The sequence below is a fragment of the Oratosquilla oratoria genome, chromosome 15, assembly GCF_046742065.1.
Source record: "Oratosquilla oratoria isolate Oo_2021 chromosome 15, ASM4674206v1, whole genome shotgun sequence".
Taxonomy (NCBI): domain Eukaryota; kingdom Metazoa; phylum Arthropoda; class Malacostraca; order Stomatopoda; family Squillidae; genus Oratosquilla; species Oratosquilla oratoria.
The window spans coordinates 19,510,349-19,529,521 of NC_134791.1; the positions used below are offsets into that span (position 1 = coordinate 19,510,349).

The 19,173-nt window shown below is 38.5% G+C and overlaps 1 protein-coding gene across 1 annotated transcript; it reads right to left on the bottom strand.

Annotated features, from left to right (window-relative positions):
• Nucleotides 1-408: 408 nt before the first annotated feature.
• On the bottom strand, nucleotides 409-16,718 carry LOC143033330 (FIGNL1-interacting regulator of recombination and mitosis-like). Its single transcript, XM_076198637.1, has 16 exons — nucleotides 16,670-16,718; nucleotides 13,540-14,509; nucleotides 13,136-13,278; nucleotides 12,091-12,245; nucleotides 11,699-11,913; nucleotides 11,195-11,340; nucleotides 10,969-11,092; nucleotides 9,924-10,092; nucleotides 9,405-9,633; nucleotides 7,071-7,243; nucleotides 6,522-6,673; nucleotides 6,311-6,423; nucleotides 4,060-4,168; nucleotides 3,807-3,945; nucleotides 3,560-3,657; nucleotides 409-2,108 (listed from the first exon to the last, which is right to left on the bottom strand). The coding sequence occupies exons 2-16, from the start codon at nucleotides 13,636-13,638 to the stop codon at nucleotides 1,668-1,670; spliced, it is 2,505 nt and encodes an 834-aa protein (XP_076054752.1). The 5' UTR covers nucleotides 13,639-14,509; nucleotides 16,670-16,718; the 3' UTR covers nucleotides 409-1,667.
• Nucleotides 16,719-19,173: the final 2,455 nt, after the last annotated feature.

A 19,173-nucleotide genomic window follows, 5' to 3' on the forward strand; every position in this document is an offset into this window, starting at 1 on the left:
CAGGGGCCATTACTCAGCGTGGATGACCTTCCTAACCTCTGCGCCGCGGCCAGGGTTTGAACAAACGCCGAAATCCCCAGTACCACCGATCCACGGCGGGACCCTGACACACTTCACAACTTGTCACGGCGTCGTTGGATTGACGTGTTGCCATTTAGAAAAGATGGCGTGGCTATGGATACAGTTTGTCTTGTAAATCCAAGTTAAAGTAATTCAAATATCCAAGCCATCACACCATCACGAAAAACGAACAATAATCATTATGGAACAGAATTCATGGTTCAGATGTTTGACATCAATTCATGACGTTTAACAGGGTAAGGCAATTTTCTACCCTGGTGTCTCATGACAAACACTGGAAAAAGACCTAGAAAACATGCAAGGACAAAAAACATTTCTATTCAGTTCGAAATACTTTATTCAATAAACCTTACAGAAATTTGTAAGCTCACCAATTCTAAGTACCAGAAAATATGGGAGGTTAAGCCAAGAATAGGCAGTTTGCACACGGACACAACCAGTTGCACGAGACCAGTCATACACATTTTATTTTATTTTATTGTTTTTTCTATACTTTCTATTTATGGGTCTTCTTAGTCTCACATTCGACGCGAAAGTGTCTTCAAGGATAGAAGCAGTGCAATTGGTTGTGGTGTTGTAAGCAACTGGTTTCGTGCAACTGGTTGCGTCGGTGTGCGAGCTGTAGGCAGAGGTGTGGAACTGGTGAGTGAAAACTAAAGAGTATGGGAAGTGAATCAATTGTATTTGTAGATGACATGGCACTTATGGCTGGTCCTGTGGAGAGAATGGTGACTGTTTAGAAGGGTATGCGAGAGAAGAAAGTTACTCATGAATGCGGACAAAAGCAAATTAACGAGATGTACAACAAATAACGGTGGTAAGTTGAATGTGATAGTGAAGGCCAAAAGGCTTGAGGAAGGTGTGGGTGGGTGTGGCAGTGAAGAGTGGAGTGAATGATAGAGTAAATGAAACAAGTTGATGTCTTAAGTAGAATGAAAAAATAAGAAATAATTATTTAATGATGAATACAAACAGAAGGTTGTATGAGGGAGTGACTGTACCCATAGCACTATCTGCAGATGACTCATTGAATATAAGGGAGGCAGAGAGGGAGAATGAATACTTCTGAGATTAAGTGTTGGAAAAATATTATAGGTATTACAAGAATGGAAAGAGTGAAAAATATAGAGATGGGGTAGACATTGGTGGGGCTATAAAGGGTGTTGACAAACAGTGTGGACCAGGAATTTCTGATATGGAATGAATGAATGAATGAATGAATGAGAAAATACTAGTAAAAATAGTCTGGAAGGCACAAGTAGATGGAGTCAGCTTGAGAGGAAGACCAGGCATAGCAAAGGATCATAACCTATGTAATGTGTCCTTTCTCAGAATGCATGCTTTATAAACTCCAATGTAACACTAGTCTTGTAACAATTCCTCCCTGAGGATAACTGTGCTTGATCAAAAGACATATGGAAGACCTATATATCTTTTGGAATACTGCTTGACCTCACACCATGAAAAAGGTACCATAAGAGAAAGAGAGAAAATCAATATAAGTTCAACAATATGATCACTGTCATCTTTCTCATGGATATATATATTGAGAGAGGAAGAACACAGAATGGTATATAAGTTTCACATCATAGCTCCTTCCACTTGTTAGTTAAAGCAAGCAGAAAAGACTGAATATCTTCCCGTTCTCTGTCACTCAGTCCAACACCTGAAGTACACAATGTGTGTAGGGCATCCTGACTTGCTCTGAGGGCTTGCAACAAAGGTTTCACAAGGCCTCTATCTGAATCCTCATTCTCAGCCTCTGTTACCTTCATTTTCTTATTGGGTGGTGAGCTTGACTCCTGACTATCTTGAAGATTCTTTTCCTCTGGCTGTGTGTCATCCTTAGATTTGTACACAACTGGTGTAAACAATGGCTCAGTGCAGTTCTGAAATGTTGTCTTCTGCTGTCTAAAGACTTCAGCCTCACAAGCTTCTGCAAGAGCTGGTGCTGGCTTCTCACTCAAGTACTGTGTAATTTTGTCTTCCACATCTTGGCGGCACTGTTCAACACACTTTGGTAATACCTACAGTAGGAAATACATAAATTAAATGAGGAACAAATATCTATCTATCTATCTATCTATCTATCTATATATATATATATATATATATATATATATATATATATTCACATATACACACACATCTACTGTCAATGAACATAACATTAATCAGAAATTACCTAGAAATTATTTTTACATTTGTTGGAAAAATGTACTAATCTTGAACATCAGTGAAAAGGTAAATGAAGATGGTTTAGTCCTTCCACTATGTAAGGGACTTCCCTAAATCAATAAAACTATTAATCTGTCTAAATAACAAGAGGATCTTCCACCTTATAAGAGAGGTATCCAGCTAAGGCATGCATTCACTCCATAGGCCCTATAAAATTGCCTGGTGTAAGTCAGAACAAATGCACGAGTCAACAATAATACTATTGAAAAATTAAATTACATAGGTTTAACCATTTAGCTGTACTGGGGTTACCGTGTCATCAGCAGCCACAACAAATTACAATGGATTACGAGTAAAGTAGAAATGTATGCTGACAGGACTTAGTCCATAACAACATTGGATGCAGGTCAAAATATACATACATATACCAACAGCTTTTTCCCCCCTTACACAGGGGGGTAGCCAAAAAGAAAAAGGCATAGAAACCACTCCCACCCATTCCATTTCCTACATATTCCACTCCCCTCTACCCTCCTTCCTCCCTCTTATCTTGGCACCTCGTGGATGACGGGTCATCCCTACATCCTGTCCATTGCCCTGGGTCAGAAGCAGTGTCACAAGACACAGCACATCCACAGCAAGGCCGCATGAGGGGGATCACCAATTAAATGAAGCAGCCTTGCTGTGGATGTGCTGTGTCTTGCTGCAGTGCTTCTGACCCAAGGCAGTGGGCGAGATGCAGGGATGACCCGTCGTCCATGAGTAGCCAAGATAAGAGGGAGGGAGAGAGGGATGGTGAATAGGAGTGGAGTATGTGGGGATGAAATGGAGTGGATTTATGCCTTTGACTCTGGCTAATTCCCTTGTATGGGGAAAAGCCCTTGATCTATGTATGTATGTAAGTTAGTTAACAAATGCAGTAACATTTTACCCGATATAATAACTATGTGACCCTCAATGAAAACAGATTGCTGAACTTTAGATGGTTGGTGATGAAATAGCAAAAGTCCACAGTAACATTGACGTAATTCATTCTGTAAGGTGGCTAAGCAATGAATGCCTTTGTTGAACTTTGGAAATTAGACTGTATGTCCTTGCTACCATCACAGTTCTCTAAGCAGGACTCTTAACCATCATCTATTTACCTTAATGCCACCAGATGCCAACACCTAGTCCATTCAGCCACCAAACAAAGGCACCCCTCCCCCACTCCTCCTTTGGTATGGGGCAATGAGTTGTTACATAATCACAAACCAAACCAAAGTCATTTGAGGAACTTTACAGCTCCACAGTCTCCTACCTCCACGTGCTGTGTGCGTTGACCAAACTTAACGAAAGCATCAAGGGCTGTTTGCTGTACATAAGCATCTTCGTTCTGAAGTAGGGTAACCAGGGTGTCTGCATACAAGGAATAAATCAAGTTAGCATTCTTAATACAAAGAAGTTAAAATATATACATATATACTTTTATTTACATGGATACCTAGAATAATGTTATCAGGACTTGTTATATTGCTAAAAACATGCATGGCCTAGTTCTTCCTCACCTGTGATAAGTTGCAATATTTCTTGCTGCTGTGAACAATCACTAATAAAACGTCCACCTAGAGCTTCAATGACATGGCATACACTACATTTAGTCCCCAACGTACCAAATTCTGCTGCCTTTCTACATACATCTAGGATCTGGGAAAAAAAAAAATAATAATAATAATCATTGATGACTCCTAAACAAATGTATTACATATTTTTTACAAGAGGAGTCACAAAATCATGACCAATAATTAAAGCAAAACTTACATAAAGCAAATCTTCATTGTCGAAATGATCAAGAACACTGCTGCTGAGTAATGCCAAATGCTGAAACAGTTCCTCTTCTAATGTGCCAACTGAAGTGTCAATGGGCAATCTATCACAAAAGGATAAAATGCAATTGATAAAAATCAAACAATTCCAAATTGAATTATTTAATAATACCATATGAAAACTTAGATATGACCCAGGGTGGTTAGTCAAGGAGTACCTTCTCCATACCATCTATCTTGAAATTTCATCAACATTCTCACCCCTGTCCAGAAGTGCACCCCACAAGGAAGTGACATTCTGTTTTCAGACCAGGCCCAAGGTCACTATCAATTTCAACTGTATTTCCTCCACATTTTCACATAAAAACAGCTGACAACTGACAACTGCTCTCTCCCTGTTACTATGAGCCAGTGACACAGAAACTGCTCTGTATTTATATAACACAGATAATAGTCCACAGTTTCTTCCCAGAGAGATATATAAGTGGGGCTGAGGACCACTGCCAACCACTGTTTCCAGTCAGTGACACTTGAAGCAACAATTATATTATTATTACATTTTGAATTTATGCCTTTTGATTTTGGCTACCTCTCTTGTATAGGGCAGTGTAGTAGTTTCAAAGGGATCAGTTTGTTGAGTGTAGTTGGGAAGGCTTATGGGAGGGTCTTGATTGAGAGAATTGGGAGAGGAACAGAGGGAATAATAAGTGAGGAGCAGTGTGGGTTAAGGACAGGTAGGGGTTGCATGGATCAGATTTTTTTGGTAAGACAGATATGTGAGAAAGCTTTAGGAAAAGGTTAGGATGTTTTTTGGTCCTCTATGGATTGAGTAGATAGGAAGGCACTGTGGGAGGTATTGCAGATATATGGGATAGGAGGAAAGCTGTTAAGAGCAGTCAAGAGTTTTTATGAGAGTAGTAGAGCCTGTGTTTGAATTAGAAATAGAGAGAGCAAGTGGTCTGAGGTAAAGGCAGAACTTCGCCAAGGATGTGTCATATCACCATGATTGTTCAATTTATACATGGATGGGGTAGTGCAAGAAGTAACTACAAGGGTAATTCATCAGGGATTGGAGATGGTTAAAGAAAATGGGAGATAAGCCAGTTGTTGTTTACTGACAACACTGATTGTAGCAGGATCAGAGGAGGGATTAAGAAAGTTAGTGACAGAGTTTGGGAAGGTGTGTGAAAGAAGGAAGTTGAAGATAAATGTGGGTAAAAGTAAGATGATGAGATGTACAAGGGGAGAAGATGGGTGCAAATTGGAAGTGAGTATTAAGGGAGAAAGACTGGAGGAAGTGGACAGCTTTAAATACTTGAGTGCGAATGTGGCAGGAGAGGAAGGAGTGGAGGTGGAGATTGAGAGAAGCAAGTAAAGCCTTGAGGGATTAAAAAGTGTAATGAGAAATAGACATTTGGGAATGAATGTTAAGAGGAGATTGTATGAAGAGGTGATTGTGCCAACAGCAATGTATGGGGCAGCAACATGGAACATAAGAGAGAAAGAGTTTAAATATGTTTGAGATGAATTGCCTGAGAAGTATGGTAGGGGTTACTAGCCTGGATAGGGTGAGAATCAAGGAGAGTGGAGATGGAAAGGGAGTTGGGAGATAGAGTTAATGAAAGAGTATTGGGATGGTTTGGACACATGGAAAGAATGAGTGAAGAAAGATTAGTAAAAGAGGTGTGGAAGGCAGAAGTGGAGGGAATGAACATGAGGGGACAGCCATGGATGAGATGGATGGATGGAGTAAAAGGGGCATTGGGAAAGAGGGGAATGTCTGTTGAGGAAGGGAGAAGACAGAAGATAGGGGTGAGTGAAGAATGGTTGTGTATGGATGATGCTATGGTACAAGGAAGGGAGTGGGGTGAGGGAGTATGTGTGAATGATATTTTGATGCAACCCAAAGGGATTTGTCCCCATCTTCTCTTTTTCTGCATGAGGGGATGGAGAGTGGGAAACAACGATTAAATGAAGCAGCCTTGTTGTGGATGTGCTGTATCTTGCTACACTGCTTCTGACCCAGAGCAGTGGGCGAGATGCAGGGATGACCCATCATCCAGGAGGAGCCAAGAAAAGAGGAAGGGAGGGATGGTGATTGGGAGTGGAGTGTGTGGAGATGAAATGGGTGGGAGTGGAATTGTGCCTTTTGACTTTGAATGGCCTTTTGGTATATGTATATGTACATGCATACATTCTGAACAGTGATAAAGAGCCACTTTACTGTCAGTGATGCCAAGGCTTACCTGCGCCACAATTTACAAAGAGAATTCACAACCTCTCCAAATTCCTCAAGATTTGTGGTGGCAAATGTAGTTGAAGGAAGTACAAATGTATATAGCATCTCCATGCCAGTCATCTGCAACCATACAGAAAACATAATGAAATGAGGCAAAATCTTGTATTCACTGATACACATCTTTACATTTTTGCATCTACTGTCTTAATTTTCATTACCATGGATTTTAATGTTTCATCTGTGGCAGCACCTTCCACAATCTTACTGATGCCTTGGGACACAGAGTTAGAATAGTTCTTCCAGATGGGAGTTAAATGAACATCTTCACACATTTCTTCAGGGAAACAATGTACAAGACTTGGAGAAGATTCTGTGGATAAAGTAAGAATAAACAAACATTAACTCCCACAGTGGAAGCATCTGTACATATTTAAAAAGATCAATTTCTTTCCCTCCCCAACTTCTATGCCAGTATCCACAAAGCATGATGACCAAGTATGGGAGAAGAAAATCCTCAGTATTTTCACACATATCACATCCATTATTCTCACTCCCTCCTATGTGAAAATTAAATCTCTCATCTATCTCTATTTATACGCCAAGGGCTTTTTCCCCCTTATAAGGGAGGTAGCCAAGTCAAAGGCACACACCCACTCCCATCCACCACCTTCATATCACAGCTACTCATGGATAAAGGATCATCCCATCATCCACAAGGAGGAAAAAATATAAAGAATAGAAAATCATAAAAAAATATGATCACTTACTTTTGCACAAATTCTGGAAAATATTTTCTTTTCGGTCTACATCTAGCATCCTTATTAGTCGTCTCAGCAACATTGCTATGGTCCTTTTCTGTGTTATGCATGAGTCAGGTAAAACCTCCAGTAACTCACACAATGAAAGACAGTGAGTTTCACAGAGTTCACTTGTTCCATACCTGCATGATAGCCATAATCAAGTCTTATGTAAATGTATGTACCACATGGCTTTTCCCCTGAAGGGTGCCAAAAATCAAAATATATACCCACATCAGAAACAAATAAAACAAATTAAATCACACCTCCCATTACAACACTAACACCCCCATCCAGCCTTCTTCCACTTTAATAAATTCTGTGTGGTTGGACTTATCTCGGTACTTCAGATTCTGGCTGAATTGTAATTGAAAGATCAACAAGTAGACAAGGGGGAAGAAGAGATGGGGCATCAGTGTTTGGTTGGCTACAAAGTGTACTGACCTGGGCTACCATACTGTTTTCAAAACATAGTTTTAGATTTCATTATAGAATAGTGGGCTTGTTTTTCCATCAATGATATATCCTCAAACTTTGTTGTCAAAGTTTGTATACATGCTGTACACACACACACAGATATATACACAAAGACACCCTGATCCAACCAAGACTATAATGTATATGTGTTATGGTCCTAACAGAGTGAAGGATATAAGCAACACTGAGTGAATACAAAGGGGAGCAACCACACTGGTTCCCAGTCTAGCAGATAAATCATATATACATACATACATACACATACATATACCAGGGCTTTTTCTCCCTTACAAGGGAGGTAGCCAAAAAGGAAAAGGCATAAAATCATTCCCACCCATTCCATCCCTGAATACACTCCACACCCCTCCACCCTCCATCTTATCTTAGCACCTTCTGGATGACGGGTCATTCCTGCACCTTGTCCACTGCCCTGGGTCAGAAGCAGTGTCTCAAGACACAGCACATCCACAGCAAGGCCGCTTCATTAAATCGGCGACCCCCCCTCTCCTCCCCCCCATGCATAAAAGGAGAAGATGGGGAGAAATCTGCTGATTTATCTGCTAGACTAGGAACCAGTGTGGTTGCTACCCTTTGTATTCACTCAGTGTTGCTTATATCCTAACAGAGGCTTAGGCACCTAAACTTACACTCTCTGGAAAGACGTAGAGTGCGGGGTGATCTAATAGAAGTGTTCAAGTGGATCAAAGGCTATAACAAGGGTGAAGCAAACAAGGTCATCATAATAAAACAACAGGGCAGGACTCGCAGTAATGGGTATAATCTGGACAAATTTAGATTTAAGAAGGAAATAGGCAAGAATTGGTTTACTAATAGGGTGGTCGATGAATGGAATAAACTTAGTAACCATGTAGTAAGCACTGAAACTATCAGTTGTTTTAAAAAACGATTAGACAACTTTATGGATGGGGATGACAGGTGGTGATGGATACAGAGCTGCCTAGTGTAGGCCTTATGGTCTCTTGCAGTCTCCTTTATTCTTATGTTCTTATGTTAACACTGAGTGAATACAAAGGGCAACAGCCACACTGGTTCCCAGTCTAGCAGATAAATCATATATGGAAAGACTAAAAAACACTGGGTCTGCCAATTTTGAAAAATCTTAAAGAATGAGATATGATTGCAGTATTCAGTTCACTAAAGAGGACAGACTACACTGACAGAAGAGATCTCTTGATTAGGAATGGGAGGGATTTTAGAGGTTATGAGAACAAATTGAGAAAGACTTCATGTCTAAAGGATGTGAAGAAATAGTTTTCCATAAATACATAGACTAGAAGGTGATACAGCCCATGCCAAAACAATACACGAATTCAAATGTAAATACAATACAGTACTACCTCTCATTAACGGACTAAAAGGAGGGCTAACGGTTTCCAGTGATGTGAATAATCCGTTGATTTGGAGTGGTTTTTGGGTGGCATAGTGATTGCACGCACTAAACAACAGCACCAAAGCACCGAAAACACCACAAACACAGCTAATTAACGTCCGTTAATGAGAGGTCTCACTGTAATTGGAAAATAAGGATATGGCCCCAAGTTAGTTATACACAAATTTGAAACTAGATGTAATAAATTGGGGAGTAAGACACAGCATTCCTTCATTCCTGTACATTATTTTAGGTAAATAAATACACATAAATAACAGTTTCCTATGCATATTTTCTTATCTTTAAATGACATTTAGAAGCTACTTTGGGAAACACAGTGTATGTGCATAACAACCATTAATAGGACTCAACTATTTTGGAATGCTATTTCTATCCACCTGTTCCTTAGCATCTCACCCTATAACAAAGCATCCTACCTCCCAACAAAGCACCACACATCCGAGGCAAAGAGAGAGACCCATGATGAGTCACTTAACAATCCCTTGGCAAGTTCTTGTTCAATTCTGGAATATTCCTCTGGGGTAGAGTTTGCAACGTATCCGCAAGCTCTCATCAGAACATGCTGATACAGACTCACATCAGTCTGTGGCTTGCCCTGACACATGATGCCAGGGAGCATAACTGGAATGCTCAGACCAATGTGACCTGAATTAATTACAAATAAATTTCAAAACTGGGTATTGCTTAAAGAGCATGCAATATTCTGTCACATATGAAAATATTCTTCATTATTTAAATAGTATTTATAATAATCTTCACAATAACACTGATTAACATCATTTAACAAATTAACGGTTTCCTATATCTAGCATGAAAATTTTCTTCCATATGTGCACAATATTAATACAAACATATACCAAAGGCTTTCTTCCCCCTTATAAGGGAGGTAGCCAAAAAACACAATATTAATACCAATGCTTAATCAATTAACTTACATTCTTTTAATGATATAAATACGAGTTGGAATATGTGAGGTTTAGCTGTTGCCCACATCTCCCTTGCAACATTGTTAGCTGATATGAGGTGGGACATTACTGAAGCAAGTAACAACAAGTACTCACTACTGGTTTCAATTCTTACTTCATCATTAACATCTTGTACAGCCTAAAAAATAATTAAAATATTAAATATCTACAACTTAGAAAAATTAAAAGTACAAACATATACCAAGGGATTTTTACCTTACAAGGGAGGTAGCCAAAGTGAAAAGGCATAAATCCACTCCCACCCACTTCATCCCCACACACTCCACTCCCATTCACCATTCCTCCCTCACTCCCTCCCTTCTTGGCTCCTCCTGGATGCCAAGAAGGGAGGGAGGGGTGATGAATGGGAGTGAAGTATGTAAAAGTAAAACTTAAAAGTAAAACTTAAAAACTAATTATCCTCTTCAATACAATGACGCCTGCGTAGGAGTCAAGAGGCACGAGCAGGTATATGAGGATGCCGGTGTCTGCGTCTTGATTATATTTATTTTGTAGTTGTATATGAGTGACCCCCAAATTTTGTGAACTGGTTTGATCACGTTTTCTGTGTTTATTATTACTCAGAGTAAAAGAGAATGTGTAATATGGCAGTGAATATATATTCTATAATGCAAGTAGTGTGATGCATTGTACATTAGACATCCAATGCTGCGTGCGAGAATTTGACTTGTATTGAAGAGGTTAAGCATTACAGTAATACTTCACTATACAACCGAGTTGTGTTCCCAGCTGACTGGTTGCAATGCGAAAATTTGTATATCGAGGTGGGTTTTACATGTAAATAATAGGGGGGTTGTGTTCATGGACCCTGTCAACCCCCCTCCTCAATTTTAGCCTCCTGGGGCTTTCACAAACACCCAACATTTGTTTTACCTACTTTATAGTACTCGGTCATGTAGTGAGGTATTCCTGTATTCTCATTTTTGCCCACAATATCATTGATGATACATCCTTCCATTCAACCACACATCTGTGAATCAAATCAGATCAGTACCTTGATAAATTGACTATCTTCAATCAAATGTGATATGAGTGGCTCAATCGCAACTGTCACCTGCCTCTCCATACTTTCTTTCAGGTTCTTGTTGATTCCTTTGGGGAGGTTGTAGGGTGCATACCTTAAAAGAGATTTAGATGTTTTTATATACATCAAAAGTGCTGAATGTTTTTTTTTTTTTTTTATGACCATATATACATCTATAACTGTAACTGACACTAACTTGAACAATGTTATTAGTAAAGACACCAAGGAAGAATGAACACTCCTTATGTATCCTTTGAACTTGTCACACAGAGCAACAACAATTTTCAGACAAAAACTGGTGACTTTGATAATCCTTTGAACTACCTTCTCATCTAGATGGCCCTGTAAATAAAAAGAAAACAAGGAGAAAAAAAAATAAAAATTGTATCAACTCCTTTGTTCTATTAATTCAGGCAAAAGAATTAACTCAGTTTGCCATTTCACATTGAGAACTAGTAACTGCTGCCCCTCCTACAACAACATCCAGCTGGTGACATAAGAACAATCCCATGCTAATACTCGTAAAACAATGACAACAGTAAAATTTCTTCACAAACAGTTCATAGGAAGGCCCATAGACTGCTGCCAACCACTGTGGAGCTAAGGATTTGCAAGCAGTGCTCAAGGTAACAATTATAATTATTATTACTATTTTCAATAACATTCCATAAAGATAAGTACAAAAGAATACACTAGATACCTCATCTAGATTTTCTCGAAAAGAATCAAAGTAACTAAGACCTTCTGTCACTTCTGTCACAAGATCTTTGACTGTCTGACCCAAATCAATATGCGTAGCCAAGTCAGAGTGATAACGATGTGTGAGTGACGTAAAAGTCTTCCATGTTGTAACCATTGACTTCATTTCTGAGAGGCGTGAGAGATTTGAAGCAATGCTAGATAGGCCCTCACACACTGTTAGACAATAAAGATAGTATGTACAAATTAAAACATTATATAAATTGTGTACAATCTACATGCTAAACATATCATTGTTGGTTAATCACTTTATGTGAAGTTATATTTCAACTATGAAGATAACTGAAAATTATACTAAATCATTCATCATTAAACAGGTATAATATTCCATACCATCTGCAAGCAAGGCCATGTCTTCATTTTCAAATGAGTTAAAAGTTAATCTATTCAGAAGGCCAACAAAACCATTGTTGAGCTGGACAGCATGCTGAAAGAGTTCTGTCAAAGACTGATTCACAGCTTCCAAACTCTTTCCATAAATGATGTCACTGTAGATATATATATACATACACATTAAAACAACTTGCTTGTCTTTATCATGTGAAAATCAATATGTGCACCAGTCAACAAAATCAAATTCACATCTTTGCTTATTCAAATTCCACAAGTCTCTTTGAATTTACATTTATGGTCAATACAAGAAAAGAGGGAGGGAGGGGTGGTGAATGGGAGTGAAGTATGTGGGGATGAAATGGGGTGGAATGGATTTATGCCTTTGCCTTTGGCTACCTCGCTTGTAAGAGGGGAAAAGCCCTTGGTATATGTATGTACATATATAAAAAATAACATTTCTGGAAGCAGGAGAGTAAAATGAAAACACCAAAAGAGATGAAAAATAAGATTAACCCCTTCACTCCGGGCCAAAATCTCACGGGCAGCATTAGCTGCTAGACATGCAATGTTGCGTCATAATACTCGCATTATAAAAAATAAAGTTACTGCTGTATTGCTCGTTCTCTTTCACCCGTGAATTTTGATAACCATAGAAAAAATTATGAAGCCAGTTTACAGAGTATGGGGGTCACGCAGGTACAACTACAATATATATAATCAAGACACCGACATCGGCATCCTCGCGTACCCACTTGCTCCTCATGACGCCTACGTAGGCGTCATCGTATCGAAGGGGTTAATAATAAAAACAAAATTATATTAAAACAGTGGGTGTCAAATTTACAAAAGATGGAGAGTATTTTGAAGAATTGCTTAATATGAATGAGGAAAAGGAAAAGGAAATGTTTATGCTGGAAAGAGACAGAGTGAGATGCAGAAAGGAGAGTTCAGTGGGTACAATTTTTTTTAAAAACTGATGGTAAGGTTGAAATACAAGAAACCAATGGGACTGCCAAACCAATCCAACATCAATGGCAAACCTTACCTTCCTTTACAATGATTTAAAGTGCCTTTTACAACATGGACGACAGCTTGAGGCAGTTGTGGAATTTTGTCTACTTCCAGTTTCTCAAACTGGCCTGTGTATTCAACAGCCACTTCACAGGTGTCCAGTAGAAGGGTAATTAGCTAACACAAAATATTAACATTAGAGATTATACTGTATGACACTATACTGTAGTGATCAGAATTTTATAACATCAACAAAATAATCACATACTTAAAATCTTCCTTTACTGTACATTGTTTCACATAACTGCAAACAAAACTGACTCAGTCTAAAGACAGCCATGGCACCACAAGCTTTGTGTTTGAAACTAGGTATCAAGACCTATGTTCTAAAGTTAACCAACCATGTACATCATAGCTCAGGATAAATTTAGCTCTTACCTCCAGAAGTTCATTCACATTTTTTATGTTACTGGATCCATCAGAAATGCTTTCTACATCTGCAAGACCTCTGTCAAACAGGGACAACACATACTGCATTGTGGGCTCAAAAAGACGGGATCCAACATCTGACAGAGGTAGATGAGGAAGAAAGGTGCCATAAGCACAATGCAGTGCCTGGATACCTTCCTCCAATTTGGGTTCATTGTCCAAAAAGCTGTACAATTGAATTAAGGTTCCTCTTTCCAATGAAGAAAAATACTTAGGACATTACTGAAAACAAAGCATGCAATTTACAACTACATATATTCATTTTCTTTGACTCCTTCCATTGTCCCTCCTCAATGAGCCTTGAATCAAAATAATACTAACAACATGAAGACTGAGATTTATTCTATTTCTTTTGAAAGTGAGAGAAACAAAGAATAAAATTTATAATGTTTCTCAACACTTCCTTTCTATTCTCTGCTGTGTTTTTTTTCCCTGACTTGCATATCCACCTTCACCTTTTCCATATTTACCACTTTTCTAATTGTGCATTCCCTAACACTTTCCTCTCATTTGTATTTCAGCTTTTCTTGGGGACTTTTAGGACCCAGACAATAATATAATATTTCTTCTCTAAGTGAATTCTAGTACCAACCAGAGGCTGTTGCTGGTTTCCTATAGGCCACAGGTCTTCCACAAGAGACCTGGAGCAACAGGATGATTGATCAACTTTTCCTTCCAAATCATGCTTAATCTACATCTACATGCATCTACCACAAAGAATTGGTGTGAATGGTGAACCCAGGAAAACTGCAGATCAATGATAATTCCTTAATCATAACTATATATCTTATAGTAAAAAAGGATATTGTCAGCACAGGAAGAGCTGATGTGAACTTGTCTAACATTTCTTCTTCTTTCCATTTGGCAGCATCTTGCAGAATCTCCAATGCTTCTGCCATTTCAGATGTGATGAAGTTAGCTGTTGATAAAATTAAGCACTTCAGAAAAGTTTAAAAGAACCAATTCCTTATACTAAAGTACATAATCTGAATACTGATCCAATGTAAAATACATATTTCTCTATCTGTATCCTAAAAATTTTCTTAATTTGGTTAAGGATTGAAAGAAAAGGAAGGGGTCACCTGTGTTTCCCCATGGTCTTGGATTGCATGCTGTACTTGTGATCAGTGGCTATTATCCTCCCAGATGAAAGCTCAAGAGTTCATACATTCCCTAACCTACAAGTAATGCTGTGATCTTACACACACACACCCCAACTCTTTGTCCAAGAGAGTGGGTACAACTTTTAGTGCCGTGATGATCTTCAGCCCTATGTGGGGACGAAACACAAGATCATTAAATTAGCAGGCCAGTTCTGTATCACAACTGGATTTGACTCCAAGGATAATCTAATGTCCCTATTCAATGCTAATGCTGAAAGGAACTACAGACTGAAACCTACCCTTGTGTATTACTCAAAAAAAAACATGAACTCTGAAGAGAATACGGTAATAATTCTATCTGTGAAAATTCTAGACTAGACTTTGATTTTACTTTGTGTGACTGGTTAGTAGATATATAAATTTACCATAATGCATGAAAAGTTTGTTCTTTGGGAAGTCAAGTGTATGGTTCAACCATAGATTGTCAAATGTTTTAAAGTCTGTGACAGTTATTTTTGTTGATCGTCATTTGTTATCAAGGCTACACGAGGGGCTTCCTCCCATTGTACTGGTACTTGAATGCTAATGGATGGATTACTGACAATATCTTCAAGGATTATTTTGGAATAACTTTAAGTCTCACTGATCTCAAGGAGACTGAATAAAATATGGACAGCCATTCCTATGAGTACAGCCAATAACTTCACATTTAAACTTGAAAAAATTGAGAAAGTGAAAAGTGAAGAACACCAGATGAGTTTTTCTAAAGATTATAAGTTTTGGAATTTTGTATATTTTTCTACTGAACAATAGGTCTTCCTCCCTTATAAGGGGGGAGAAGCCCTTGGTATATAGAGAGAAGAATTGATGGGGTCAAGTCTCATTTTAATGTTTGGGAGGAGTAGTTTTGTGTTATCCTCGGCAATTGTAATTGTTATTTCGAACTATGCATTCTTTTCATTATCTGCACTTCATGTATATTGATTCAATGCCAAATAAAATTAATATTATTATTATTATATCTCACTGATCTGTGGATCCACCCCACCTACCTACTTGGTAACCCACTGCAAGGAATATCTTTGGGCTGAGTGTTTTCTTCTACCACATAGACAAAAAATATTTACATATGGAAGAGTAAATCTACTAGGCTATGCACAATGTCCCAGGGTAGAGCCATCCCGTGACTAAGTAAGGGATATATAATGGCTGAGCCCCAAGCTAGTAAGACTTTGGATGTGGCTTAGATTAGTTTAGGTTAAGTCTAATCATATGAGATTAGATTATTTTAAGTTAAATTTCATTGTACAGTAAAAGCCCTATTATCCAAAAGCAGGAGAATGTGAATTGTTCATATTACTGATTTTTTGGATTATAGGATGGGTGTCAAGGCATCATCATCATGCATAAAGACAATTATTGGTATGCATGGTTTCAATATACACCATCAATGTCTAAAGTGTAAAATAATTTCAGGCAGGTTAATCCAGGTTCAGTAAGTCCACGGCAGATAAAGTAACAGAAACAGTACCACGAGTAACGTGAAATGATTATATTAGAGAGACTGAGAACAAAAAATTTATCAACTAAGTAAAGATTTAAGATCATAGATGTATTTTGTATGCATTGACAGAGACGTTTAGAGGTATATACTCCGCAATCGTGTAGATCCACTGCTGCTGCCATTCCTGGTGTCTATTTCTTAGAGCTATGATTTAAAAATGTAAATCGTGGATTAAGTAGTAATTTGTAACTTCAATTAAGTATTGTACTAGTATGTACTATTTCGGCTACAAAATTACCTTAGTAATATATATGTATAGATCTCCCTAATGATCTACGAAAATAGTAATTGCGATATAATTATAATAATATGCTACAAATTATTTATATTACAGTGCCGTTTTATCATTTATGCCCATATATTAAGTTATATACAAGTTAAATTATTACGCTAAAATACACTTCAAAGTTACCAAGATTATTTGTTTTGAACAAAGTTAGCGCTCAGTTTGTTTGAAATTGTACAAAGCTAAACTGCTATTCGGAAATAAAATCCGCTTAAATCTCAGATGTTAAGTTTTGCAGGATACACCCTACTGAAGAAGGACAAAGTGTTAGAAAGTGTTTCTTTGTGACAATGGTAATTACACAGACATGAAAGCCGACTTAACGCAATGGAAAGTTTGTGCCTTTAAGAGTATCTAAAGAAACAATTAAGACATTTTAATGTGAAGTTCAAATAAATCGAAAATGAATAATGTCCCGATTAAACTAATTAATGAAATTCACGATCCTGTAGGACCAAGGAGGAACAGTATCCCAGTTGACGAGATAACAATAAAATCTTTAGAAAATAAGATGGATATCAACCCCAAGGTAAAACGAATACTATAAGAGGGGGTTACACGTTCTAATGATGTGTGAACGGTGTATTTGGGGTTTAACCAACGTGTTCGACAACCAAATACCCCGTTCACTGGTCAGTGACATCGACAACCGCGTTCGACGAACCGTTAGACCCTCCACTGCGCAGGTAGATGATGACGTCAACGGAAATATCGAGACCAGGGTTCCGCGGGTCGAGAGCTGTCAGTCACTCACACACCAATGTGTGGAGCAAAGCTCCATCTTCTGATTAAAGGGGTAGCTAAGGCAGACAAATAACATATAAAAATGCCAACAGTTTGTATAGTGCAGAAGTGCAATGCCGTTAGATTGAAAGGTGATAAAAATATACATTTCTTTTCACTACCCAAAGATAAAGAACTTAGAAATGGATTGAATTATGTGGCACACACAATACTCGGTCATTTGGATATGTATGCAGCCGTCATTTTGAAAGTAACTATTTATTAGCAGCATTTCCTGAAATTTTCATTCAATTGCAAATAAACAGACTAAAGAATCCGGTTAAAACATAACTGAGCTTGGTGGAGATAAAGGTCTACATATAAAATCCACGCTTGAGGAGATATGGAAACCCACGCAAATCCAAAATGTAATATGATAAAAAACATATGATGCTTTTATGTGTCGTTACTACTGGGTCTATATTTAGCTAGTTGGTGTGTATCAACAGTATAATATCTTCCTCATCTACCTGATCAACTTATAAATTGACACGTCATTCCATCTAACAACTCGTCATATTAATATAATCCACCTGATGTGAAAGCATGGAAAACATTTTTTATAACTTTTCTGGCGGTCATATCTCAGATACTGATAATTTGAGGATAAAAAAGTGATCCTGAGTAATTTCAGTATTATGTGAACATCATAGTGTAATTTTAAAGTTTAGCATACATACAGATGGTTTTCTTTAAAGTTTACATTTTCTTCTACCTCTCGCTCTCTCTCACTCTGGATTTCCTATGACGTCACGGTGGAGGTGCGCGGAGGAGGGGTGCTCAACGTACTTTCTAGTATTTGTTTTACCTTGATCAACCCTACAACGGTGAGGACCCCACGCAAAAAGGCGCGTAGCTGCGGCCGAAGCCGTCTCCTTCGCTTGGACTGCTGGGGCAGGTAACAGTCACTGCTGGGAAGTGGCGAGAAGTTCAGGATTCGAACCCTCAACTGAGCGAACGCGAGACTAGCACACATAATTAGAATGATAGAATATATATGCGGTATCGAAATCAAACGCGGAAGTTAACCTGGAAAGTTAAAAAGTACAAAGAACATATAGTAGTCTTAGTCGGGAAACAATGCTACGAGAAAAAATAAACTTAAAACGACGACAACTCTTATTCCTAATCATGGTCAGTGACATCGACAAAGATATAGCTGACTCAAAGGTAACATCATTCTCGGATGACACTGGAATATCCTGAGCAATATGTACTGTAGAGGATGCAGAAAACTTGCAAAAAGTTCTAAACATAATTTATGAGTGGTCAGATGTCAATAACATGAAATTTGACCACAATAAATTTGAAGTATTGAAATATGGTCTAAACATGGATCGCAATTTTTTTATATACAAAGTGGGAGAGGAAATAATAGAGGAAAAAGAGGCACTCAAAGATCTGGGAGTTTGGGTGAGCAGTTATTGTAATTTCAAAGAACACATAGCCCTAACTGCAAAATTTGTTAGAAGAATGAGTGGGTGGCTTATACGAACCTTCAAGACCCGAGCACCTGTTACCTCTATGGTGACGTCGTCAGTTCACCACCGGCGGTAGACAAGTGTGTAGCCTTCAAGACTGTCTTGAGGAAACACTACGCCAGGCCCGATAACGAGCTGTACAAGGAAATCCAGCACAGCGAACTCGGAGACGACCGACCATCACAACTCTTCAGGAGAATTGCTACCCTTAACGCACAGGCAAAGGTGCAGTTGCCCAAGGAGCTCCTCCGGTTATTACACCTCGCCAAGATGCCGGAGGCCCTCCAGTTAAATCTGGAAGCCCTAGCCGCCGACAAGGACGACGACGCCTACTGCTCCATCGCCGACAGGATGTACCAGTGCCAT